The sequence below is a fragment of the Rhinolophus hipposideros genome (genome assembly GCF_964194185.1).
Source record: "Rhinolophus hipposideros genome assembly, chromosome: 18".
In the NCBI taxonomy this organism is placed as follows: Eukaryota; Metazoa; Chordata; class Mammalia; order Chiroptera; family Rhinolophidae; genus Rhinolophus; species Rhinolophus hipposideros.
In genome coordinates, this window is record NC_138064.1 from 41,037,576 (window position 1) to 41,064,694 (window position 27,119).

General features: G+C 34.0%; 1 protein-coding gene across 2 annotated transcripts in view; it reads left to right on the forward strand.

Moving 5' to 3' along the window:
- Positions 1-20,078, forward strand: part of SEMA3E (semaphorin 3E) — a 251,124-nt gene extending 231,046 nt beyond the window's left edge. For both annotated transcript variants that reach the window (XM_081080109.1, XM_081080110.1), the window contains exon 17: positions 15,400-20,078. In XM_081080109.1, the coding sequence (XP_080936235.1) occupies positions 15,400-15,852 (453 nt within the window). In that variant the 3' untranslated portion in view covers positions 15,853-20,078. The remainder of the gene's footprint in view (positions 1-15,399) is intronic.
- Positions 20,079-27,119: the final 7,041 nt, after the last annotated feature.

Genomic DNA, 27,119 nt, shown 5'->3' on the forward strand with positions numbered 1-27,119 from the left:
TCAAAGATGATAAAATTTTTGAATCCCATGTTTCTGGTATAGCTATTAGAGAGAAAGGCACCTCAATTTAACAAAGTCTATTTAAGATAGCACAGACAGGCAATCAGGAAAGAAGTCTCTTAAATTTTATGATGTCATAAGAATAACCACATGTTTAAAATGTTATAGCATATTGCGCTGAAATAGATTGCTGATTTAGCACTAAAGTATTTTCCATTCCACAAATCTGAGGTGAAACTGTTTTAAATTTCATCATAACTCACTTGCTAGGAGAGGACCTAGGGATATTCTATAGTTCCTCCAGTTGAATGGCTTCAGAAGACAGAGAATTCATTTTTCATCAGTAGTTTTCTTCACTCATATTGTTCTGTTTTTAATTTGGAACTCCCCATAATCTGACTGACTTGGAAATCGTTACCAAAATGTTTTGACATGCTGTATCCATCACAATGTCCACTTTTAAGTTTCTTTCTCAGGTTGTTGATATAATCTACGAGTACTTCTGCTTTACCCAAAGCTTTGTCCCTATTTTCAACTACATTCAAATATTCTCAACTAATATATTTACTGGTATTTGAAATCTTGAACTTTCTCTCTGCATTACAAGTTTCCCCATAATCAGATAGTACTTAATTTCTATATACAATATGTATTTCTATAGCCATGTATATTGATTTATTCACAATCTAAAACAGAACAAAACATAAAATTATTGACTTCAACAAAAGCTGAACGTGTATGTATGCTGTATACAAAAACAGAAAAACTTTGCTTATGTGTCCTTTTAAAGTCTTTTTTGGGTCTGTTTAGAGACTTTTTTTTTTCAGTTTTTAAGAGTCCAGAGTTTTATTTAAAGACCATTTTTGCATTGATTTGAGTTCATATGAAACATATAAAATAAACATTTTATTATCAAATATTGACCATAGTAAAGGGTGGTTGAGTTCACTTACTCCAGTCCTTACCTCCTATGGACATGCTTTCTAGAGTACCCCTGACAATGGCCATCCAGGCTCATCATGGACACTGCAAGCCACAGAGAGTCACTGATGTGCAGTCAGACCATAGCCTTTGTAAAAAATGTTGACTGTCACATATATGTCTTCCTTTGATTGAACTGAAATTTTTGAATCTAGAGCATCTGCCTGCAAATCCAATCGCAGCCCTCTGTAGTTATCCAGAAACTACATATTCAGGGGAATAAAATTTTTGCTCAGACGAATATTCAGAAATGCTGCATAACTGAATTCCTAGAAAGCACCTAGCAATTCAGTTATCTAGTTTCTAAATTAGAATTACTGCAGTTCTCTTAAACATATACTTTACAGTCCCCCTACTTCCTTAAATACCACACATGAAACCTAATCTCTTTACTGTTTATTCATAAATATTTATTGAAAGCCTGTTTTATAAGTACTTCACTAAGGAGCAGTTTCCTTTGGCTTGATGACCTGGTTAATTAAGATGTGCATGAGTTAGTATGAAGTTCTGAGGGAAAAGACTTAATAAATCGGGCTATTTTTTTTAATACACATCTACTGCACACAGGAACCGTGGTAGGTGCCTTACCTTATTATTCTTAGCTCTCACAACTGCACTTTAGATGTAATAATCCTCATCTTACAAAGGCAGAAACTGAAAGGAGCATCGCTCATAACAGAGTCAGTGACACACCCCAGGTTTAACCCAGGTATTCCTGACTCCAAAGCTGAGCTGTTTCACATTTATTTATTGTCTAAGTAACTAGAAATTTGCTACATGTGTTTTATATAATATGCCATCCTATTCTAAACAAAATTTTTTTATAGATGAGGTCATTGAGATGCAGAACTTCCTTGGTTACTCAAAGCTAGTAATGGAGATTTAAATCCAGGTCGCTGTGTTCTTTCTACTAAACCACACAACTTTCTGGAATCAGAATTCTAAATGCAGTTTCAGAATCTTTGGGACATGGGCAAATGGAAAGCTGTTCATAGCAGAAGTTCTGGAATTTGATTTCCAAAATGTGCTCCTGATGTCAGTGTGAAAGATATAGCTACAGATGTAGATATAGATATAAGTGTAGGTACAGGTACACGTACCTGTACACGTACATATATACATACAAGTACAGGTGCAGGTACCTATAGGTACAGGTATAGGTACAGGTATAGATATAGGTACAGGTATCGGTACAGATACAGGTATAGGTATAAGTACAGGTATAGGTACAGATACAGGTATTGGTATAGGTACAGGTATAGGTATTAATTTTTTCCCCATCAGAATTTAGTGGAGCATACTGCTGTATCCTTGGTGGCAAAGGCACTATTCCTCATGTTAAGCTGTCTGAGAACCCGCCAATAATTTGAACAGTTCCCATTCTAAGCATTAATAGCAGGAGTCTTTATTATATGATGTTTATACATCAATTTATTTCCGTTGTCCTTTCAGGCTTTTGCTGTTTGCCTGTTTGTAGAAGAAGGATTCTATATCACAATAAATGTGTTCTATCGTTTGAACCTATGTAGATATAAAACTCAGAGCACTCTACCTCAGTTTCTTGGATTTTTAACTAAAATAATGTTTTATTCATTCATTTGAAATTTTCTAGTATCTACAATAGGGTACCTACCATACATTTTGCTTTCATTGAACTTGTATTCTGGAGAACAGAGAAAGATGATGATGATAATAATAATAACAAAACAACTAAATAATAAGTATATGTAATGTATCCGATGATAAGGGGAAAAATATAGGAGATTACTTTTAGGGAGAGGTTGCAAGTTTTAAGGGCTGGTCATGGACTGTCTTACTAAGAAGATCACCAACAAAGTGACATTTGGAGGAAGACTGGAAAGAGGTGATGTAATAGGCCACGTGACAGTGTTGAGGAACAATGTTTTAGACAATGGGAGAAGACGGTGCAAAGGCCCTGAAGCAGGAATACACCTGATATATTCAAGGAACATCAACATGAAGGGCAGTGTGCCTGGAAAGGAATGAGCACTAGGGAGACTAATTAATTGAGTCAAAAGGTGAGATACAGAACAGCCCAAGCAGGAATTTATAAGCCCTTTGAAAGTGCCTTTGGTGTTTGCTCTGAATTAAAAAGAAAGCCATCAGGGAGTTTTCAGCAGAGCCATGACATGATCAAAATTTGCTTTGAAAATGATCACGTTGGTTATTGTATTAAGAATATAGTATGTGAGGGTGGGGATAAAAGTGGAGGCAGATAATCATTGAAATGATAGGGACATTAAGCTAATGTTCAGTGACACAACATTGACTCTTAATGTACCCTTTACCTTCAGGACGAAATGATGTGACAGTGAAGACCTACTATGCACATAATAACAATGCGCATGTACTCTCTGGTATCATTGAGACTTGTGAAGGCTGTTTAACATCTCAAATGGAATACTTTTTCAACCTTCTGCTCTCCTCTCTGTTTAGGTGTCTACAATTCATGTTTTGAACTCAGTAAATATTCACTTGTAGCCTACTTTAACAGGTGATGAATAAATCATGCCCTTAGCTCTTTTGAAGCCTATCACCTTACAGTGAATAAAGAATGTTAACAGATCATATATTATGTTCATTACAAGTTATATTGAAACTATCGGAAGAGAAAATGGTTTAAACCAACAGGTCGAGTATGGAGGTGGCATGATGGACAGTCAGGGAAACTTTCAAGGTAGAGATGACATTTGAGGCATGTCTTAATGAATGAGTAGAAGTAAAGTAATATAAGTATATGTGACGGAGATGAGGAACAATGTGGTATGTGTAGATGTGTGGCTAGGGAGGAATATTGGAAGGTTTTGGAAAAAGATGTTGAGTTCATTTTTGGCCATGTTGAATTGGGAGCTCATGTAAAGCATTCCTTCAGGTAGAGGTGTCTTCTGGTACATGCATATTCAGGAATATAAAGCCCAAAGGAAAGATTTGGAATGGCAAGAGATATGTGAGAGATCTCAGCAAGAGGTGATTATTAAATTTGTGGAGATAACATAAGTAAGAAGAACACACCAATCATCAATACTTAAATATGACTTACTGTGTGCTGGGCACTGTCCTAAGCATTTTAAATACATTAATATATTTGATCTCCCAAGAGCCTTATGAAATAGGTATTATTATTTTCCCCCACTTTATAAAGAAACTGCAGCACAGAGAGATTGAGTTACTTGCATATTATCACAGACCCTGTGAAATCAGTCTGAATTTGAGCCCAAGCAGTCTGGTTTCAATTCTAGACCCATAGTCACAATGCGATGGTGTCCCTAACTGCCATAACTTACCTCGGAGAATGAGTAAATAAGAAGCAGTGGAAACTAAGGTAGAAGCAAGAGGAAAACCCACTTATAAGGAAAAATTAGGAGAAGACATATTCTAAAAGATGAAGTAAAAATAGTTGGAAAAACAAATAATCATTATAGTTAACTTTCATTCAGTGCCTACTATGTGCCCTGTGGTATTCTATGTACTTTATTTGTAGTAGCTTATTTAAAACTTACACAACTTCTCTGAGGTAGTTAGTGTTATTATATGTGTTCTGGAGATGAGGTTAAGTAACTGACACAAAGTACACAAATAATAAATACCTGTAGAATAGTAGGCATAGCTCAGACATAGCTGACGTACACGTAAGAGGTATGTATAGCATCAGTGGCATCAGGGGAGTGTGGTATAATAGAACTCAGTGAAAAGGAATTAGATATGGACAAAGTAGTAAACAGCACCCTTGGAAAATTTCAGAAAATAATTACCCAGTCTGTAATGAAAATGTGTCCAGTGGAATATGTAAGCTAGGAACCATCTAGTAATAGGTTTAGTGATCAACGTTGTGTTGAATTAGAAAAAGCTAGTATAGTGTACTCTGCCTAAAGGTTTGGAAAAAGAGAGAGGCTGGCAAAGGGAGACAAGAGTAGAAAGATGTTCAATTTCTTTTTCTTTCTTTTTTTTTTTTTTTGTCTTAAGAAAAAGGGTAAGTTGGTCATATTTATAGGTTGAAGGGAAGTAGGAATAAAGAAGAAAATGTGCAGCTAACTGATGAAACAAGATAAAGACCAGGTGGGAGAGAATGTAATTACAGACAAAAGTTAAGAGGTGACTTCTAAGAAGGAAGAGAAAAGCACCTCGATCTCTGAATTGGGAGTAAAGAAAGTAAAGATTTTATATATGTGGATAAAGTAATTTCATCCATAAGATCCAAGTTTAGTTGTTCCCATGGCCTTCTATAATTATTTAAATTTGGTAGCCATATATATTTCTACATATAATTTTAATTTGGAATACCAGCTTAAATCTTCCTTAAATGATGAATGTGTAAATTATATTTTTGTGATTGCAGGAGACAAAACTGTTGTAAACACAACTAAATCACCCTAAAATGATACACCCTAGTTTATGAACTCCCAATTCCTCCAATTCCATATACTTGAGTTTAAAAGCCTCCAAAATAATTTTAAAAATTTAACCCTGAGTAACATCCCAAAGGAAAGGAATTCATTCTTGTTAAGGTACTTGATTGGCCAATTGAAGTATTCCTCTATACCTTTCTCTTTTCTCTAAAATGCGTAAGTGCTATATTTTAAAACTAAGTAAATGAGGGAAAATTTAAATATGTAATTATTAGCTTACATTTAAATATTTATTAGTTCACTGTGATTAATTTTCAGTTATCATGATATAATCATAGTTTCTTCAAGCTACTCATAAGGTTAGTAAATAACTCCTCATTTTAATATGATACTCACTTTGAAAGTTTTGCATTTGGAACATGTTACTTTTAACCTGAAAATAGAATAGTCTTTTGAACCTGACAATAATTTAAAGCAGAAGTTGGTAACCTATAGCCTGGGGGATAAATCTGTCCCTCACCTCTTTTGTAAATAAAATTTTATTTGAAGCTGCCACGCCCATTTGTTTAGTTGGTGACGATTGCTGCTTTCTTGCTACAACTGCAAAGCTGAGCAGTTATAATAGAGACCATATGACCTCAAAGCCCAAAATCTTTACTATAGGTTACTTACAGGAAGTTTACTGACCTGTTTTAAGGGCTCAAATGAAAACACACATATTTTTGTGTGTGTTAGTGTGTCTTTAAAATAAAGTATCTCACTTTAAAATAGCTAATTGTATGAATTGTATAGATTGCTTAATAATGCACAAGTGTACATGTTTATTATAGAAAGTCCGAGAGAGAACATAAGTTGGCATCAAAACTCCAAAACTTCCATTCACTCTCAATTTTTGTTTTTGTTTTACTTTGCCATCACTTCTCAACTCTGCCCTCAGACTACCCACTGATTATTAATCAGCAGTTCCTTCCAGATAATTGAATTCATTATACCCATGCTAAATTTGTACAGTTTCTTTTTTTTTAGTTTTATTTTATTTTATTTTATTAAATTTGTACAGTTTCAATTAAACTATAATTTAATTGATGATTCAATGTATTATGGAGACAGCTTCTCTTATAAAAGCAAACAAAGAAAATGCAGTACACAAATTACTTCTTTTAATGTTGCAGTTGTATTATGTCATCTCATCTTTATTCTACCATCTTGTTTGTGAGATGACTCATATTTTCTTGACCTTTACCAATGCTAAACCATGACAGGAATTCTAAGATCAGTACAACCATGTTTACATTTGTGTCGTTATTCACAAGTACTGAAAGCATCAGGTTTGTTCCACATTAATGCATTTTTGTTTGTTTTTCTTGTTGCCATAACATGAAGTTCATGAACTCTGCCTTATTTGAGACATCTGTTTAGTAGTTTTGATACTTTTTATTTCACTCTCTTAAAAATATGCTCATCTTTTCTAAACCAACTCTACAGATAAATATTTAGAATTTACAATTTTCAGCCTTGACAAGCATATATTTTTAATTCAGGTTTATTGGGGTGACAATAAATGGTTAGTAAAGTTACATAGGTTTCCAGTGTACAATTCTGTAATACATCATCTATATATCACATTGTGTGTTCACCACCCAGAATCAGTTCTCCTTCCATCACCATATATTTGATCCCGTTTACCCTCATCTACCACCCCTATCCCCATTTACCCTCTGGTAATCACTAAACTATTGTCTATGTCTATGAATTTTTGTTTCTTTATTTTATAATGCAATTTACTCCATATTTTAGTTCTGGAGAAGTTAGCAGTATAGTGCATTGATTTTATTTTTTTTCCTTTGTTAATGGATTTTATTTTTTTCGTTTGCTATTATATAAATGAACGATATAAAGCAACTCTGTGGTCATAAGAACTGAAATGAATCTAGACTTTTAGATAGAACTTTCCTCTGTTAAGTTTTCAAGAGAATGCTGAACATCTGTGGAAATTAAACATATCTTCTTAGATCTATGGAATCAGATATGGATCTATGTTTTATCCCACTGAGACCACTCTGATACTGGGCATTTGATTAAGCAAAGTAACATGGTAATACAGCAAGCCCGTTGTCAGGCACACACAAGATGCTCAAAAGTACTAATTTCTTTCACTTTCCAATTCCACTCGAACTAGTGTAAATTGTAGTTCAAATAGTCTTCTAGAGAATAAAAACTATACACATCTGATAAAGATATACCAGCTTAGAACTGTACTACATTTTAGCCCCAAATAGTAGCTTAGATTGAACTGTACCTGGGCATTTTGTCCTCACCTAACACTAAGACATTACCTTTAAAAAAATGTATTATTGTAGTGCTGTTGTTTTGATGCCTGCCTCTCATTTTATGAAAATACAGAAGAGATTTTCCTCTGGCTTCCATGCCAGGAGAAGATGTACTTGTCATAAGGAATAATTTTTAAAATATATTTAAGACCTTTGGATCTTAGCATTTATCATACTTTTCTCTTTCCTTAGGTCACTAAGAGATTTAGTGTTGAATTTGTGCTTCTGTTATAATAGTTGATCAGTGCCCTATGGTGTGCATTTTTGTTTTCAAACATTAACTTTATTTTTATCCTGTGTCCTCTTATTTTCCCTTCATCTTGATATTCTTATCTATGGAAATTTTTAACGAAACGTTACCTTTAAATTGCTGTTGTTTGTTTGTTTGTTAGCAATATTTATAAAATCACATGACTAGAATTTACTAGAGTGTGAACTGATCTTACAAACAAACTTGGTTTATTGGTTGCCAAACCAGGATTATCATTTCAAACATCTGGAGATTGTTTTTGTTTGTTTGTTTGTTTGGTTGGTTGGTTGGTTGGTTTTGTGTGTATCTTAATTCATATTTTTGACTTCAGATGCATACTTTCATTAAACATACTACTTAGTTTATGGCACATTGTCATGATCAGTTCACACAAATCTCTCTTGTTTGACTTTATTTTTCCTGAAACACCATTCCACTTTCATCCTTATTTCCCTATATGCATCCATTGTAATGATTGGAGTATATTCAATACTACATTTGTATATTGAATGAGTATATAACATTTTGAGTATGCATGAGCCACAAAAATACAGTGGTACCTCGGTTTTTGAACGTAATCTGTTCCGGAAGAACATTCGAGTTCTGAAATGTTCGAAAACCGAGGCGCGGTTTCCCCATAGAAAGTAATGCAAAATGGATTAATCTGTTCCAAACCTAAAATCAACCCCTAAAACAGCAATTTAGCATGAATTTTACTATCTAATGATACCACAGATCCTTAAAATTTATAGCGTTCGTAAACCGAAATGTTCGTAAACCGAAATGTTGGACAACAGAGACGTTCGAAAACCGAGGTACTACTGTAAGCATATTATGCTGTAGATCTTATCTGGCTTCTCTTACTTTTAAGAACTCAACACTGTGTTTTTATGCTTTATCACTGTTACTGTGTCTCTATTTCATTGTTTCTGTCTACTACTTAATATACCATAGCATGCATTCATCGCCCTTAATTGATCCATTCCCCTAAGAGTGTACCAAGAGTGTCATTAATTCCCACTACTACATCTTTCATAATCATCTCTGAAAATAGCTCCATTTTTATAAGTGCAAATTCCTGTATTATTAACTCTCAACATCTTTAATTTTTATAATACATAATTGCTGGTTTACTTCCCAGAACTTCTGCAACATCTTCACTCTCAAAGCAGTTCATGAGTGTTCCCAGTTCCCCATATTATCACCAATATTTACTATTTTCTACTTTTTTCTTTCTTCTCAGTATAAGATAGTATCTTGTTTAACTTTGGATTTCTAAAATTACTGTTACTAGTTGAACATTAACTTACATGTTAATTAAACAATTTGGTTTCTCTTTCTCTGAATTGACTACTTATACACTTTTTCTATTCTGTTTTTGCAATGACTTTCAAGAGTTCTTTGTAGCCTCTATACATTAATCAATTCTTAAATATAAATATTCAAAATTTCTTCTTTGTTATATTTGGTATTTTTTAATATAACATTTTTTCACAGTATAGTTTTGAGTTCTTACTTATGATAACTTTCTTATCATTGTCTTGTATTAGAAATAACTTTTCCACAATTGGATCTTTAATTAATCTAAAGTATAAATACAACCTTGTTTTCTATATAGTGAAATAGGTTTTCCAATTGAGCTGTTAAAGAATTTGGCCTGTCTCTATTGGGTATCCATCTCTATCATATAGGTTAACATTGGAATGTGTTTTTAGTAAAATATTTTTATTTTTATGCTTTCACATGTGATATATTTTCTGTAAGTCAAACTTTTTTTTTTTTTTTTTTGTATTGGAGACAGGCCAGGTAAACAAACAAATATATGAATTGTTGGTCTTCACGAGTCTTTCTTAACTAAAACTGATTTTATAGTTAAATATATTCTGAACTAAACCAATTCAAGGTCTACATCTGTCCTTTTCCTATGAAAAGTGTGGAACCATGTGGTTGATACACATGGAAATCACTTCTTCTTCCTGACCAGCTACCAGATGTGCAGGGTTCTTTGCTCAATTACCTTTTTTTGTTTCATTTGACTTATGAAACATACTGAATCAATCTTTATAGCTAAGAATATTAAAACCATTTTCAGTAAGGAATCCTGTATTTTTTTAGATTGCCTATAAGAATATTTGATAAAATGATGTATTACGTACCATCTTCTTGACCAAGGAAATCTGGTCTGCAGACGTAGAGAAAGAACAACTGAATGAAAACAATTCTGTAATCAAGATTTGATGTTGAAGGTACCCATGTTAACTAAATTGGAAAGATTAAATCATGGAAGGACTTCAAATACAAATTTCTAAGTCATTTATTATTTTTAGGTATTTGTAGGCCATGGAAGATACATTTAACTTTCAAGGTAATTTAACCTACATTGTGCACAGCTGTCCAGATTTGAGAGTTAAAACATCTTTTATTCTTGAATTTATGATCTACTGTAACCAGGAGAGAAGACCTAAATTCTTGGATAGGCCCTAACTCTAAAATGCAAATAAAAGATGTGAGACAGTTCCCATTGCAATCATCCTGTGTCTGCATCTTTGAACCACTCTGGACTTTACACAATGCAATGTTTATCAAACTTGAATTTCTGATCATGAAAGAAATACCTGCTTTTTACACTGGATTTGGAAAAACAAACAAACAAAAAAAAAATCTCCTAATTCAGAGATCAAGGAAGATTTGTATTAATTTCAAGTTTTGCTTTTTGTTTTATTTTAAAACACTTTCTTAAACTGCTTGCTATATGCCAGAAACTAGTCTAGACGACTTTCACATTTTCTCACGTGTCTTTCACTCTCACAGAGAGAACAAAAGATCATATGCAGTTGAGGGTGTTTGTGTGTGGATTCTTTTCAGGGGAAGGCAGTGTCCTAGAACTGCTATCGTATATGTCTACGAAACACAGCCCTTTTATGTTAGTGACTAACTGCTCCTGAAATGAGGCTTGCTTCCCCTCTATCCAGATCATTATTGGATTTATGTAGAAATGGTGAATAACTTGGATACATCCTTATTGGTTTACCCTGTTGTCTTGCACACTTGTGTACTCTCCTTTTTCACTGTGTTCTGAGCACTCTACTCATTATGGAACATTTACAATAATTAGGAGATAGACCTTTGCCCTTATGAAAGGCATAATGCTAAAGAGATGAAACTTGCATGGAAAAATTGTTTGAACAGAATCATAAATATCATCTCGTATGCTACAAATATGGATACTATTGACTTACAGAAAGAAACGAAAGATCTTTATGGGCTATAAAGAAAATATTCACTTAAAAAGTGAAAGTTTAAGCCTGAAGGAAATTTTCAAAATGGGATTGGTAGACGGTAGAAGGAGTTTACTAAGGGAAAGAAAGAATCAAACCAGAATAAGACATGGAAGTGGGAAATAAGGTTTCAATGCAGGGAACTGAGAGCAGAAGGAGCTATGAGAGGAAGATTTGACTCTAGTATTATATAGGCTGTTTCCACCACCTGTCTTTAAAAGTAAAACATTATCCTTGGGCTGCTAGCACAACTTGTATTAAAATGTTTATTAAAAATTCACAGGACTCAAACAAGAAATACATTCTTTATGCTTATAATTTTTGCTCAAATATAGAAGCAAAATAAATTTACAAATAAAATGTAAAAAAATCTATACATCATTTAAATATTTATTTAATGTGATGATTTTTTTCTATTGAAATAAAGTATCTCTATGCACGTAATATGGGACACAGACTACTACATACGTGTGTTTATGTGTGTATATAAGACATCTGCCTATAATACTGCTTGCTATGTGATGACTCAATCTTTTTAACACTTTATTCAACTGACTTCAAAACTTTTTATGTACATTACTACATAAGGGTGTTGTTTAGTTTTCATTTGGCTGGAACCTATCATTAGCATATTAAATCCATCTTTGTTCTTCTCAGAAGCTGGAAACTATCAAAGCATTGAAAAAGGCTCAGATACATGATACACACAAACAATAACAATGAGGTTGATCTTCCACATGATTCTAAATATAGGTTTTTTTTTATTTATATTGATTATCATGAAAATAAACACACTAATTTAAGAAATCCTTGCAGAAAACTCATTGATCTCCAGAAATGCACCTATTCCCCCAATCCCAGTCTGAGAACACTGTATTAAGCTGTTGGAGATAGAGATTTATAAAGGTAGGATCTGGTTAATGGAACAATTCTCACCTGCTTGGGCAAGCAACAGAATCTGAATAACTGGTCAGTCAGGAGCATGACCAAAGGAAGTAAACTTTGAAGAAGAGTAAAATAGTACTCATTTGTTGAAATAAAAGGGCAAGATATTAGTAAGAAGAAAATTAATTGAAGGACTATTATATATTTGAAGATAATGTTGCATGCTCAGGTATATAAAGTTTAATAGGTGAAACGATGGTAATAAGGGAAGGAGGACACATTTACAGGGTGTGAAGGAAGAGATAACCTATATGAAAAGAGAACATTAGGGTCAGCCTTTCTGGAAAACAAAGAATGAGCCATAGGGAAGTTTCTTTAGACAAATACAAGAGCATAGGTCCTGAACAGAATCCAGCTGGGCATTAAAGCAGGGACAGAAAGAAGGAAGACTTGGGGGAGTCAGCCAGGAGATAAGGTCAAAGAATCAGTTATGAAGTATGAGAATCTAATGTGGCAAAAACAGTGAAATGGAGTGAATATTTCTGTGATCATCACTGAAACAATGTTGATGGGGATTTGGGATGTTTTGGATATGAGAACATAATGAAAGAGAAGTATATTTGAACAACAACTGGGGACAGGGAGACTAGAAGAATGATGATGCAATTTTCATAAATAGGGAAGTTGGTGAATGAGGAGACAGTTTGAGTGGAAAGACACTGAACTGCAGATAATGAAGGATGAAATAAGTCTCAATCAGTGTCTTGTAATACACAGGAATCGGAAAGCAATGGATTATGTATGTGTATGATGCACCATCTTAGAGAAGCTGATTGAAACAAGGAAGCAGAAGAGTTACCAAATGGATGTAAATAAAACATGAGATCAGGGAAGGATAGAGAATTGTGCCTCAGAGGGAATGGGAAATGTACAGAAGATACCAAGAAAGAACCAGGAAGAGAACCAGGACAGTACAATGGCATGCACCACACAGAAAAAAAAAAAAAAGAAAAGAAAAGAAAGAGAGACATTTAAGGAGTCAAGTCCATCTATATCAAATGTAGCTACAAGTTTAAAAACAATGGAGGCTGTGTCCCTCTGAGTCAGTATCATGAGAGGCATGGTGTGGTGATAGTCAGGTTGCAATAGATGGAGAATTTATGGAGAAAAACTAGTGATGAGGAGAAGACAGCCAAGAGGCCTGATTAAAATGAGCAGAGCGACACAAAGTCCTTAATTGTTTCTGGTTATGTATGGCAGGTGCCAAGGATACATTCTCAGAAAAAGCTATCAATAGGTAACAGATTGGTTTTATGTAGTAAGGATGTCTTTGGTTTGAGGGCTCTTCCTGGTTATTTCCTGGAAGAAGTTCTTGAGTTAATGGCTGTAGCATTTTGTCTACCTGGGCATGGTCCTTCCAGGTCAAGGGAAGCCCTCTGAAGGATGTACTTGTATGGAGCCCCTTTTATCACCCAACTATGTCACTCTGAAACTATGGAGTAAATGATTTACCTTACATAGCTGAAAAAAAAATACCTCTGGGAGCCTCATAATTTATCATTAACATTCCTGTTTGAGGTACAACCTTCTACTCTACCAATATTGTCACTATTATCACAAATTATGTAAATGATCACACCTGAGGAATTACACATGAGAAATCTCGTTGTATCTTCAGACATGACCAAACTGACCAAGCGCTAAGCCTGGCAGGTGTGGCAGGACCTACTACTGGGACAAAAACATGCTTGTTGGAATGGACTTTACTGCGAAGGTGGTTGTGGTTGTTGCTGTTATGCCTCTCTTGTATTGGCAAAGGTGAACATTGTTTTGTTTTGTATTCTCAAAGGGGAAGTCAGCCAGTACAGTGTGAATTGCCTTTATACCATCATGATACGATCTTGGGCCCATGAAAACACATAGCTGTTTACTTTTAGCTAGAGGAACGTATATAAGGAAAGGTAGAGCTACATATTGATAGCACTGTGCAAAATAGTTTCACCTGTGTTGCCTTATTTAAATTTCATAGCAATTCTTCAAGCAACATTAGGATTCTTATCTCCATTTTTACAAAGAAAACTGAGGCAGAAAATATACATTAATGTCACAGATCACACCATTAGTAGAATGTGATGCCAGCATTTGAATCTAGTTTTGTCTAATGTCAAATTATATACTCATTACTACAACAATTGGTGATAAAATATGAGTTATTGAATGAAAGCTTTATTGTGGTCTTCTTACCCTGAAGTGTAATTATTTATTTATAGAAGCAATGTGTGTAATTTATTATATTACAAACATAAAAAGAAGATATTTGAGTACTGAAAATATATGCAAACTTAATATTTACTAGACTGTGAGGTCCTACAGAGCAGAATCTGGATTTTACTTGTTAACTTTTAAATCTCTTTAAATGGACAGCCTTGTGGAAATGTAAAGAATTCTCACTTAATTAGCAGATGGATTTTTTTTTTTTTTTGTAAGGAAAGAGAGTAAAAGTAGCCCAGCTGTCTAAACAGATATTTTTACAGAAACGTTGGTCATTATGATTTGGAAGGCATAAGAACCCCTGAACTAATAATGTGAGAAATGGAATCTGTCTGTTCATTAAAAAAGAAAATAAATAACTTTGACAATTCTTCATTTCACTGTAATTTTAAGTGCTATATTGAACTGGATTCCCTAATGATTAATTGAAATCACTAAAGAGAAAGGTCTGTCGCTTTGCCCTTTATTTTATTTGTTTTATTTTATTTTATTTTTCATTTAAAACATCATAAATTTATTCTATTACAGTTCTGGAGATCAGAAAAGAGATCCAAAATCAGTTTCTCTGAGCTCTTGAGGATCTAGGGGCAGAATCAGTTTCCTTGCCTCTTTCAGTTTCTGGTATTCCTCAATTTTGACTTGTGTTCCCTCCCTCCATCTTCAGAGTATATCACTCCAACATTTGTTATCATTAACACATCCCATTCTCTTCTCTCCCGCTTTGCTCTTTAAAATATTGATATGAAATGACCTCAGAGTCATTGATATGAAGTGACCTCAAATGTAATCAAGTTTCCACATACACACACACAGCTGATTCCATTACTTAACTCCGTGTGTGTGTGTGTGTGTGAGTGTGTGTGTCTGTATTACTTTCATGATTTCATCACATGATAATGGAAATGAAAAAACTCAGCATAGTGGAGAGGTTTATAGGTTGGTGTTCTTCTCTGCTGGATAATATTTAATTGTTATTAATATTATTTTAATATTAAATTAACTGGATAATCGTTATTAATATATTTTTTTTCTTGCAGGTGAAGACAGATGACAGAGTGGTTAAGATGGACCTTGGTTTACTCTTCCTAAGGGTACGCAAAATGGATGCTGGTACCTATTTTTGCCAGACAGTAGAGCATAGTTTTATCCACACTGTTCGTAAAATCACCCTGGAGGTAGTGGAAGAGGAGAGGGTAGAGGAAATGTTTAACAAAGACTATGAAGAGGACGGGCCTCACAAGATGCCTTGTCCGGCTCAGAGCAGTATCCCACAGGGAGCAAAACCATGGTACAAGGAGTTCTTGCAGCTGATTGGTTACAGCAACTTCCAGAGAGTGGAAGAATACTGTGAAAAGGTATGGTGCACAGATAAGAAGAGGAAAAAGCATAAAATGTCGCCTTCCAAGTGGAAATATGCCAACCCCCAGGAAAAGAAGCTCCGTCCCAAAGCCGAGCACTACCGCCTGCCCAGGCACACGCTGGACTCCTGATGGGGGAAGCCATCGCCTGGCTTCTGAAGAATTTATATTTGGAACCAAAAGAGAGAGAGAGAGAAAAAGAGAGAGAGAGAGAGAGAGAGAGAGAGAGAGAGAGAGAGAGAGAGAGAAACCATCTAACTTCTTTACTTCTTTGCATTACATAAACAAGATTTCTGTAATACAGAAATGACTATAAAGGTGTTAAGATAAATTATTCTACATACTCATCTGGTTAAATATCACATAAAATTAACTAATTTTTTTAAAATAAATGTATTGCTCAGTGGTTTCATGTTGTATTTATCAAAAAGATCATAATTGTAGTTTTCAGTACTTGGCTGCTTTTTCCAGGGCAATTATTATTTTACCCTTGGAAGACTGAAGATTATTGGAACATTGATAAAAAGTTAAATATTTTAATAATAACGGAATAAATAAAAACAAATGTTTTAATCTTTCTGAATTTTGCCTTTCCACCACCATGTAAAATATGCATAATATCAGATACTTTAACATTTTCATGTAAACTGTCTGTACTTTTTAAGAATTTCTGTGTTAGTGTTGTCAAAGCCATGAGTTTTATGAAGCAGGTGTGTTGTAATTATTGCAAACCATGAAAGAAAACTTGTGGCCACCTTGAGGCTTGTGCCCCTCATAAAACATTTATGAAACTACATTTACAATAGTTATGTTTCATGATGAAAACACATCCTTTCAATTTCACTCCACTACAGAAGAATGAAGGGAAGGTAACTTCTCTAAAAGATATCAAAGAATGTCAGAATAGATGGAGTTACAGTTAGAATGCTAACTGAAAAAAAATGTGCTGCCCCCTTCTGGGAGAAAAAGTACATTCTCTTGTTTTTTTTGTTTTTGTTTTTGTTTTTTTAACTCTACAGTTTGTTTAAAGATTTGAAAGCAATTTCTTAGTAAGTACATCTAATCCATTTTCAGAAAAAAAAGCACTAACTGAAAAAGGTGTTAATGCTTATGTCATACTTTAAAATGGAGATAACATGTTTATGAATAATTTATTACCTCACAATCCAAAATGACGATAATACAGCACTCATAAAATCTTAAATGTTATGCCTTCTAAATAATCTTCCTTGAAATCTAAAATATATTTGAGAAACATAAATTTTTTTCATAAGAAAATATTAAAGTATTTTACTTTCAGTTATCAAATTTTCCTAGTTTGTATTAACAATAGGAAAATGATTTCATGAGTTCACTTAACTACCAAGATGTTTAGAGCACTTTTACTTTGCTCTTAAAATATTATCAAGAGATTTTATTTTTGAAAATGTTTATTCCCTGAAGCTTTTTCCTCCTATTTTATTTAACAATTACCTTTCTAACATATAAGATTTTTGAGATTTTTTTCATTTAAATAAAAATAAATAGCAAACGACTTACACATGGAAACATATATGAATATTTAAATGTTAATTTTAAATATCCATTTTAGTTTTCAAAATTAGCTTATAGGCTATATAATTGAGAAAGTGAAAATATTGAGAACATATAATGTCTTTCAATTTCATTCTAATATTAAATACATAAATGTTTTAGGAAAGTTTAAAAGGTTAATTCATTAAGCCACCAAGCTGCAAAACATCGAAAAGATACAAATATATTGAAATATTATCATTTTCTAAAAACCCAGTTGCTATTTACATAAGGATCCACTGGAGGTCATTGCTGCTCACCAATATTTACTGAAAACAGAATGTATTGAAAGTTATGTTAAAAAAGCTGTATTTCAGTAAAACCTGCCTAATATGGAGAAATAGAACCGTAACCACAGATTACAGGATCCTTAGCAAAGTTATGTCCAAAATACTCAAAGTGAACAGGTAAGTCAATAAAGCACTATTTACTAAAAATATCCTTTCTTTCACACAAGAAAAGGGAAAGCAGGGTTTTCTACTGTATTTGAATTATAAGAAAAGTAAGGTAGATATGGCATAAGTAGTTATTTTAATCTCAATATCACAAACAAGCAGTTAATATTAATGATGACAAATGATGTCACTTGAAACCAAAAAGGTTTGGTAGCTGAAGTGCTAAAACTGAGGAAAATAACTTTTCTATGACATGTCTTAAGGATTGAATGAACCTATATGCTGTTTGATTAACTGAGATGACTATTAGCCAGAAAATGAATACTTTACATAAAATGCTATATTTGATTCTGGAAAAATAAATACAACCCAAAACTTTTTAAAATGCCAGTTTGAAAGAATCCTGATAAGAAAATGTTGAGTACTCAATTCAACAATTTAGGGAGAACACACAATTTATATATACAGAGGGCACCAAAAAAATGTATACACATTTTAAGAAAGGAAAAAACTATGGAAATTGTAATACTATATACCGATAACAAAAAATGAATACAAGTCACGTTTGACTTCTGTAATTACAAGAGGTACTCAAAATGGTTATCATCAGTGTAATTTTAATAACAGTTTTTTCCTTTCTTAAAATGTGTATACATTTTTTGGCACCCTCTGTATACACATATATACATATGTGCTTTTTTCCCCCCATTTTTTTCAGTTCTCTCTCCCTGCTCCCTTTTCTCCCTCAGGTGTGTGCACATGCACACACATGCATACACACACACACACACACACACACACACACGACATATTTTAGGATGAATCCATTGCCCTCTCAAAAGACAGACAAACCAATAACCTATGTTGGTTGCTGTATCCTTCTTGAGAATTTGAAACACACCACAAAAGCATATTCCTAGTCTTTTGTTCTTTCTGGATTAGAATTCAAATTCAAAATCTCATTTGAGAAATGCAGAGGCTTGGAAAATCACAAATGAATTGATAAGATTTATCCCGTTTTCTGAACTTGGGAAGGGTCATGTGCTTAGCCACCCGCAACGCTTGGAAGAATTAAGATTTTGCCCCAAACACACATTATTTTCATTTCCCCAGACATAAACTCACTGAAGGAGAGAAATGCTCTCTAGGAGGACCTAACTGAAAAAGAATCATAACCACATATCCTAGTTTCAAAGGGGCATCTCCATGTAGGGTCAGTGTCCTGTTTCTTCAGACCTCAGTTAAGTTATTCTCTGTTAAGGGGGAGAGGACCTGGGGATGGAATGAGCCTTGACGTGACAATGCACACCTCCTCTTTCAGTGCTTATGTCACTTATTGAGCTAGAGATGTGGATTTATTAGCAAGGAGAATTACAGTTTGAAGGGATTTTACTTCAGGATCTGTGATGTCTCTTCCATGTCTAACATCCTACATTGCTAAGTTTTCTTTTATGTTTATTCCCAAATACTTCAGTGCAAAGAAATCAGCATGGAGAAACGGGGATTAAAAATAGAACTAGACACTAATAAGAACTCTAGAAAAAAGGGAACAGAAAGTCTTTGGCTATTTACTAAATGGAAATTCCATATATATTTTAGAATTTTTTCTTTCCCCAAGTTAGCTAACTACTTACAATGTTTTTATTGTGTTTAATATTTGTTATAGGGTGTAGGGTTTTGTAAATCTTCCTAGTGATCCTAAACATTTGTAAAATTTGTAAAATAAATCGTTTTGAGTGTTGGTATGAAGCATGAAACACACCAGCTGTTGTCCTTACAAATGAATTACCTTTAGCCTGACAGATAGATTAAGACAGTTACTTCTCGTTGTATAGATATTTGAGATCTCAGGAGAAAGTGATACAGTTAGGATGACAGTAAAAAGTTGATGTTCCTTGTCTTAGAGCAGAATATCACATCGAGTTACTTTTTCAAACACCATGCTCATTTATTAAGGACAACAACTGTTGAATTTAAATCAGATACAAATAATAGATTTTCACGAACATTCTTGATTGTAGTGTGTTATTTAAGCTGGCATGTTTATTTTTCTGGGGCAGATGGTGTTATATTTTGGCTTTCAATATAAATTGAATGTGTTCTGTTTGTTTAAAGGGCTTGGTTCTAAGCTAGAGTACTATGTTGGGGTATTCTTGTTTGTATGGCTTCCTTTTATATGCTTGCCTAGGTCCCATAACAGCATGGAGCATATGATTCCTTTTCCCTGGTTATAAGCCATGATACTTGTGGTCATCTGGTGGCAAGCGGCAAAGACCACTGACAATGTGTCTCATTGACTAGCATATGATCTGCCACTATGCATTGCATACTTTGAACCGTTATGTACAATTTCTATTTAGTTCAACTTAGGTGATAAATAAATATTTGCTAACCCCGTATGTGCTGTCCGAGGAGTGTTTTCTAAGTTTTTGCCAGTTGAATTCAAGTTTCATGTTATGTCAAGCCTAAATGTAAAGATGCAACGCTTTGCTAGTACAATGCTTTTTAAGAAGTTAGAAAAAAAAATTCAATTCTCTTTCCTTGGAAATTTGTAAGTCAACTTTCTTCAGGAGGGAAAAGTCCGTTCATCTCATGATCCTGTAGCAGTTGGGTTTATTTAAGCCACATCATGTTTCTAGGACCAGCAGCTAGAAAGTCCTTTCAAAATGGCATCATCCAGGTAAGAGATGGAAAATGAATGTTTTTAAAGTGTAACTGGTAGGATGTTTACAGTTTTTGCAAGCCTCCATTTTTATCTTAACATATCTAAATTGGTGTTTTCTCTGCTATTTTTAGAAGACCTTGGGGAGGTTATTTAAATGACATTTAGTGTTAAAGGAATCTCTCTTTGGGGACTTTTGTTTTCAAGTATTGTATTGGTAAATAATTACAGTGACTTAAGAATTTGTCAGCAGTTGCAGCATAGTGTTTTTGGCAGCTATATGATATGAAAATGTCATTAGTAATAACTGTTTATACATGTTTTAAACTTGCATTCATTTGTAATACACGGCCTACTTTTAGTGGAGTAGTTGATGAACTCATTGAAACTGATCTTTAAATGCATATTCACTCATTAGTCAAGGGAAAGCAGAGAAACAGTTGTGGTAACTAGAGATCTGTTACCTGTTGCTCAAAGGGAACAAAGTATGTACCTATCTGTTTGTCCAAAAACTACATGCCAGGCACTAGGCTAGGTGCTACACGAAATATAGTAATGGTAATAATGTGATTAAGTTATATGGATAAATAAAATTGAATTATATTTGTCCTAAGAATGTGTTGACAGTTTTCACTGGAAAAATTTCAAATCTTATTTTTTACTTTATGCAACATGAAACCCAATAAGAGTGTAGCTTTTAAATGTATTCCAAGTATTTGGAATGTTGTGAAAAGCCCTTCTAATCATGAATCTTGAGACTTCTGGTCAGGATGACATTGAAAAGCCATGATTTGATTCACAGGAGATGCAATGAGGTAGAAATGATAGATGGTATACAAAAGGAGGGGAAAAAATAACAAAAAAGAGAGACAGACACAACAAGAAGGCAGCCATCTGCAAGATAGGAAGCGGGCTCTCACCAGAAGCCAAATCTGCAAGTACTTTGATCTTGGACTTCCCATCCTCCTGGAACTGTGAGAAATACATGTCTGTTGTTTAATCCACCCAGTCTGTGGTATTTTCTTACAGTAGCCTGTGCAGGCTAATACACAAAGGAAAGAACGGAGAAAGGCAGACAGATTAAGCATAAACAGAAATATGCAAATAAGCCTACAAATATTCCAGAACATCTGAAAATATCTAAACTTAAATAGTGATATCTGGAAAAAGTGGTAAAAAGTGCCCTATAATGGCTGTGGGCTTATATCAGGTTAAGACATTCAGAAACAGTTTTCAAATTGAGGGTGATTTTTTTCTCTCTGCATCAGAATAGGTTTCTGATAGGGGAGAAAATGAAATTAAAACTCAGGTTTCAACAACAGCGACAACAAAATAGTGACAAGCAGGACGGTCCTGGGACTCATCCCATGAGTTCCATATAGTTTGAAAGAATGCTTAAAAAGTTGTTTTATTTTCCATGTTTTGTTTTTAAAGCAGTGTAAAACAACTCACATTCATTACATCATAATTTCCGCAAATCAGAATTCAAGGCACGACACATCTCAGCTGGATTCTCTGCTTAAAATCTCTAAAGATCAATACCACCTGTCAGCAGCCTGGGACATGGGGAGGAATCCACTTTCAAGTTCATTCTTGTATCTGGGAGAATTTTGTTCCTTGTGGTTTAGGGACAGAGATTCCCTGGTCTCTCTATATTCAACACTAGCAATGGAATGATGGCTCATTCTCATACTTGGGACCTCTCTGACTTTCTCTTATGCTACACTTTTCTGCCTCCAACTGGATAAATGTCTCTGCTTTTAAGGTTTTTGTGATTAGACTATGCCCAGACAGATAACCCAGGTCAATCTCCCTATTTTAAGATTTGTAACCTTAATTACATCTGCAAAGTCCCTTTGCCATGTAACACAATATATTCTCAGTTTCTGGGCCTTAGGATGTGGACGTATTTGGGAGACAACAGTTCATCTTTTGGCCTCCAAAGATTCACATATTTCCCAAATGCAAAACACATTTACCCCATCTTAAGGTCCCCAAAGGTCTCATCCTACTACAGCATCAGCTTGAAGTCCCAAACCATATCACCTGTCTTCTAAATGAAGTGCAGATGAGGCTCTCGGGGGTATCCATAAAATACCCTTCTAGGGCACAGTCCGTATTCATCTGTGGCCCCGTGAAACTAAAGAGTAAGCTATCTGCTTCCAACATACAATGATGGACAGGAATAGGGTAATCGTTTATAGATATTCTGATTCAAACAGGGAGAAAATGGCAGGTGAAATAGAATCACCACCCAAAGCAGTTTCAAAATTCAGCTGGTTAGCCCCCTTTAGGTATGGAGGCCTGGAAATATACTTCTGTGGGTCTTAGTTTTGCCCTCTGAATCTCCATTTTGCATTTGTAGGCTCTCTATCCCACTCTCTGGATTCCTAAATGGCCTTTTAATAGAAAAATTATTATGAAGTACGCAGGTAATTATCTCAACTATTTTGAAAATCATTTTTTCTATTAAAATCATTAAGATGTATAATTGAAAGATGATCTTGAATGAGTTATGCTGACTATAACATTCTATCAGTTTAATAAATTAAAATTCTAAGTTCATAGTTGTGTTTCCTAAATGGCTTGTGGGAAGGTGAAGTTAAAGTAGAATTTTGGGGAAAAGTAATAATTTTATATTCATAAGTACCTGTTATGCTAAGTAGTAGATATTTCCAGGCATGATCTCATTTAACACTAAAAAAGAAAAGAAAACCTCTTCGAGATAGGTGTATTTACAGATATGAAAACAGAAGTAATCTGTAGATCTTAGATGCAAAGAAAGAGATTAAACAATGATATTTACCTAAAAGTCAAGGCAGTGAAACTCTAGGACCATCTGATAATGTGTGGAGACTTTTTTGTAAGGTGATTATGGAAACATCTCTTCACCGTTTTAATTGCTTTTAGTTGAGGCCTCCTTTTTTTTTTCCCGTAATTTTTATCACAGTCTTTCTCACTGGTCTCCTTTCCTCTATTGTTTCCTTCTCATCTATTCTTTACCCAGCGGCCAAATTCATCCTCTGTCTTCCTAAAGCAACAACTGCATCCTGTCTCACTTCTGCTTAAAACACTCAATGGCTTCTGTATCACTGATAAAAGTCCCAAACCCCTTAACTTGACTTTATGCCTTGTTCACTCTTGTCCCTGGAATGTAGTACCAATAATCGATAATAGATATTAAATAAATAATTACAGCATGAATGAATAACTATTAGGTTATGAGTATGCTGAAATGACTCATGAATTTCCTGAAATTGTATCCAAATTTTGTTCTGTGAAAAATTGACAGACAGTTTTTATCAATTATTAAAAGAACCATTGACCCAAAGTTCAAGAATTGTGCTACTATAGTCCATCAAATTATACATGAGGAGGCATAACCAATAATGTTAAATTACATTTTAAAGGTAAAATGGAGATGCAAAATGAAAAAAGAATCCAGATCATCAGATGTTGCACATTTTTATAAGGACACAATGTGTCTCTTATCAAATGAAATTTAACATAAAAAAAATTATATGCCTGGGCAGAGTAATATAATGTAACTACAATCCAAGTAATAAGTTGCATTTATTGTAGCAAGCTATAGATTTCTTTGTTCCTTGTCCCTTCAGCCCAAGGTGGAGAGAGAATTATTATTATTTTTTTTGGCTGAATGAAAGAATGCATGAATGAGTGGTTGATGAATGAACAAATCAGAGAATAACATCATTTAGGCTCAAATAACAAACTATAAACAAAAAGTTTCTTAAATGAAGAGGACATTTATTTCCTAGATAACTAGAAATCCAAAGGAAGGCAATTCCAGGGTTGGTTAATTCTATAGCACAGCAACATTTTGAAAGGCTCAGTAATTTCCACATTCCATATGCTGTACCAGGCATTGACTTTGTCCTCAGGCATATGCTCTAGATACCTATTTTATGACACACAAAATGCTAACAATAGTACTCGAGGGCAGATTATCTGCTTATTCCCCCCTAAACTCCCCAAAGCCTCCAAAAGACTTCCATACTCAGATTGGGTCAACACCCACATCAAGGAATGTAGGGAAGGTGTAATTTCCAACCGTATAGTACAAAACAAATACTCTATGAGAAAGAAAAAGAGTGGGAGAGAAAGTCGTTGGGTGGGAAAAAAGCAGGATTTGCTACAGACATCATCTGTTAAGGCAACGAAAAATAGATTTAAAACTAAAATTTAAATTACAATTAGTAACACTGGTGTGAGATAGGCAAGGAACTGATAATTTAGAGAATAAGCTCCCTATTTAAGAATTCAAATTTTGGCAAAACATTACACTCAGGCAATGTAAAAAAAAATTTTTTTAAATGTCAATTTTTTGTTGGTAAATTCTACACATTTGAAATTTTGCTACAATAGTTTATGAGAAAGTAATAGCTGGGGAAGCTTTTTAAAAATAGGTTAACCATGGATGAAGGTTCATTTTATATAATTGAAGCAAAAGGGAAAAATCTGGACACCAAAAATAGTATTCAAAGTTTACATTTTATTAGACATAAAAGGACAGCACATTTTTTTCTTGTCATGCAATTCTTAAAGAACAGATGGCAGAAATGGAGACACTTTTGGAGCTTTCTTGGAATGTCTGTTTCTTGTCAGTTTTGCCACTGTTTGTATCAGGAAGTTTTGTCTTGTGAACTGTACAGCAAAAACTCCAGAAATAAGTAAAAGATATCCTAGCCTAAGCCAGCAAAACTCAATTCTAGTTATCATTTTAATAAATAACTTAGAAAAATCATTAGTTTCTCTGTTTCCAAATATGTAAAATATACTACAACTACCAAATATGTAAAATGAAGTTGCAGGGCTAGATGATTTTGGAACACTTACCACTTATACCACTGTTTGATCCTATAAATTGGGATTTTTTTTCAAAACACTAGTTCAAGTATCTTATGGCGAAAAATCAAACTCTTAAGTATAAAGGCAGAACTACTTTATCTTTAAAGTGTCTTTTAAGCTTTATTGACATACAGTTGATGGAAAATACAATGTACATACTGAAATTATGCAATGTGATGAGTTTTCTCATATGTATACTTCTTTGAAACTGCCATAAGCAAGGTAATGAATGTATGCATTACCCCAGAAGTTTCCTCATGCCCAGTTTAAATTTATTTCTCCCTTCCCTTCTCTGCTTCTGCCCAGGCAACCACTCATTTGTTTTCTGACGCTATAGATTAGTTTGCATTTTCTAGAATTTTATGTAATTGGAAACATATACAGTATGCTCTCTATTTGTCTAGCTCCTTTCACTCAACATCATTATTTTCAGATTTTTCAAAGTTGTCGAATGTATCAATAATCCATTCTTTTTTATTCCACTATCATAGATTTATAAAAATTTGCTATATGTTTTAGTTATTTCATTATTTACAAATATGTATTTATGTATTGCATATAAAACTGCTTTGTATTTATGTATTAAAATAAAACTGCTTTGAACATTAACGGACAAGTCTTTGTATGTATATAAGCATTTATTCTCTTGGGTAGATACCTACGAGTGAAATTTCTGGATTGTGTAGTTGGTGTGCATTTAACTTTGAAGAAACTGTCAAATTGTTTTCCAAAGTGATTATACAATATTACATTCTCACAAGTCGTGTATGAGAGTTCCATTTCTTCCATATCCTCACCAACACGTGGTATGTTCAGTTTTTTAATTATTTTTTATTTTTTATTTTAGTCATTCTACTAGGTGTATAGTAGTCTCTCATTGTGGTTTTTAATTTGCATTTCCCTAATGACTAATGACATGGAACATCTTTTCATGTGCTTATTATTCTTATATCTTCTTTGGTGATATGTCTATTCAAATATTTTGCCCATTTTATTGAGTTGTCTTCTCTTTATTAAGTTGTAAGAGTTGTTTACACGTTTTAGACACAAGGCCTTTGTTAGATATAGATTTTGTAAATGTTTCTCTCAGACTTTGGATATTTTCATTCATTTGGTAGCAATGTCTTATAAGCAGCAAATGTTTTCTTTCTTCTCTTTTTTTTTTTTTATTAAGTCCAATTTATTGACATTTCCAGTTTTTTTGTGTGTGTTGAATTGAAGAAATTTGTGTTTGCCAAACACAAGGTCACTAAGATTTTCTCCAGTATTTTCTTATAGAAGTTTGATGGCTTCAGCTCTTACATTTAGAACAAAAGTTCATTTGAAATTATGTGTATGCTGTGAAATACGAGGTTGGACAATTAAGTTCGCAAACTCATCCCAGAAAAAGTGATACATATTTCATTGCTGAATATCACTACGGTCACTCCCCTTCAAAGTACTCCCCTTGGGAAGCTATGCACCAACGCCAGCGCCTACTCCACCCATCAAAGCAATTTTGGAGCTCTTTCTGAAATGGTCACCAGAGCTGTTGTTGTTTTACCCTTGATGTCCTGAAGGTCATAAAAATGTTTTCCTTTCAAAATGTCCTTTATCTTCGGATAAAGGAAGAAGCCATCTGTGAGTAGAGAGGGTATTCCAATAATTATTTGTTTACTGGCTAAAAACTCCCTCACAGACAGTGCCGTGTGAGCTGGTACATTGTCTTGATGCAAGAGCCATGTATTGTTGGTGAAAAATTCAAGTCATCTAACTTTTTCACGCAGCCTTTTCAGCCCTCTAAATAGTAAGCTTGGGTAAGTGTTTGTCCAGTTGGTACAAATTCATAATGAATAATCCCTTTGATATCAAAAAAAGGTTAGCAACAGCATTGCAAGCAAGTTCACGAACTTAACTGTCTG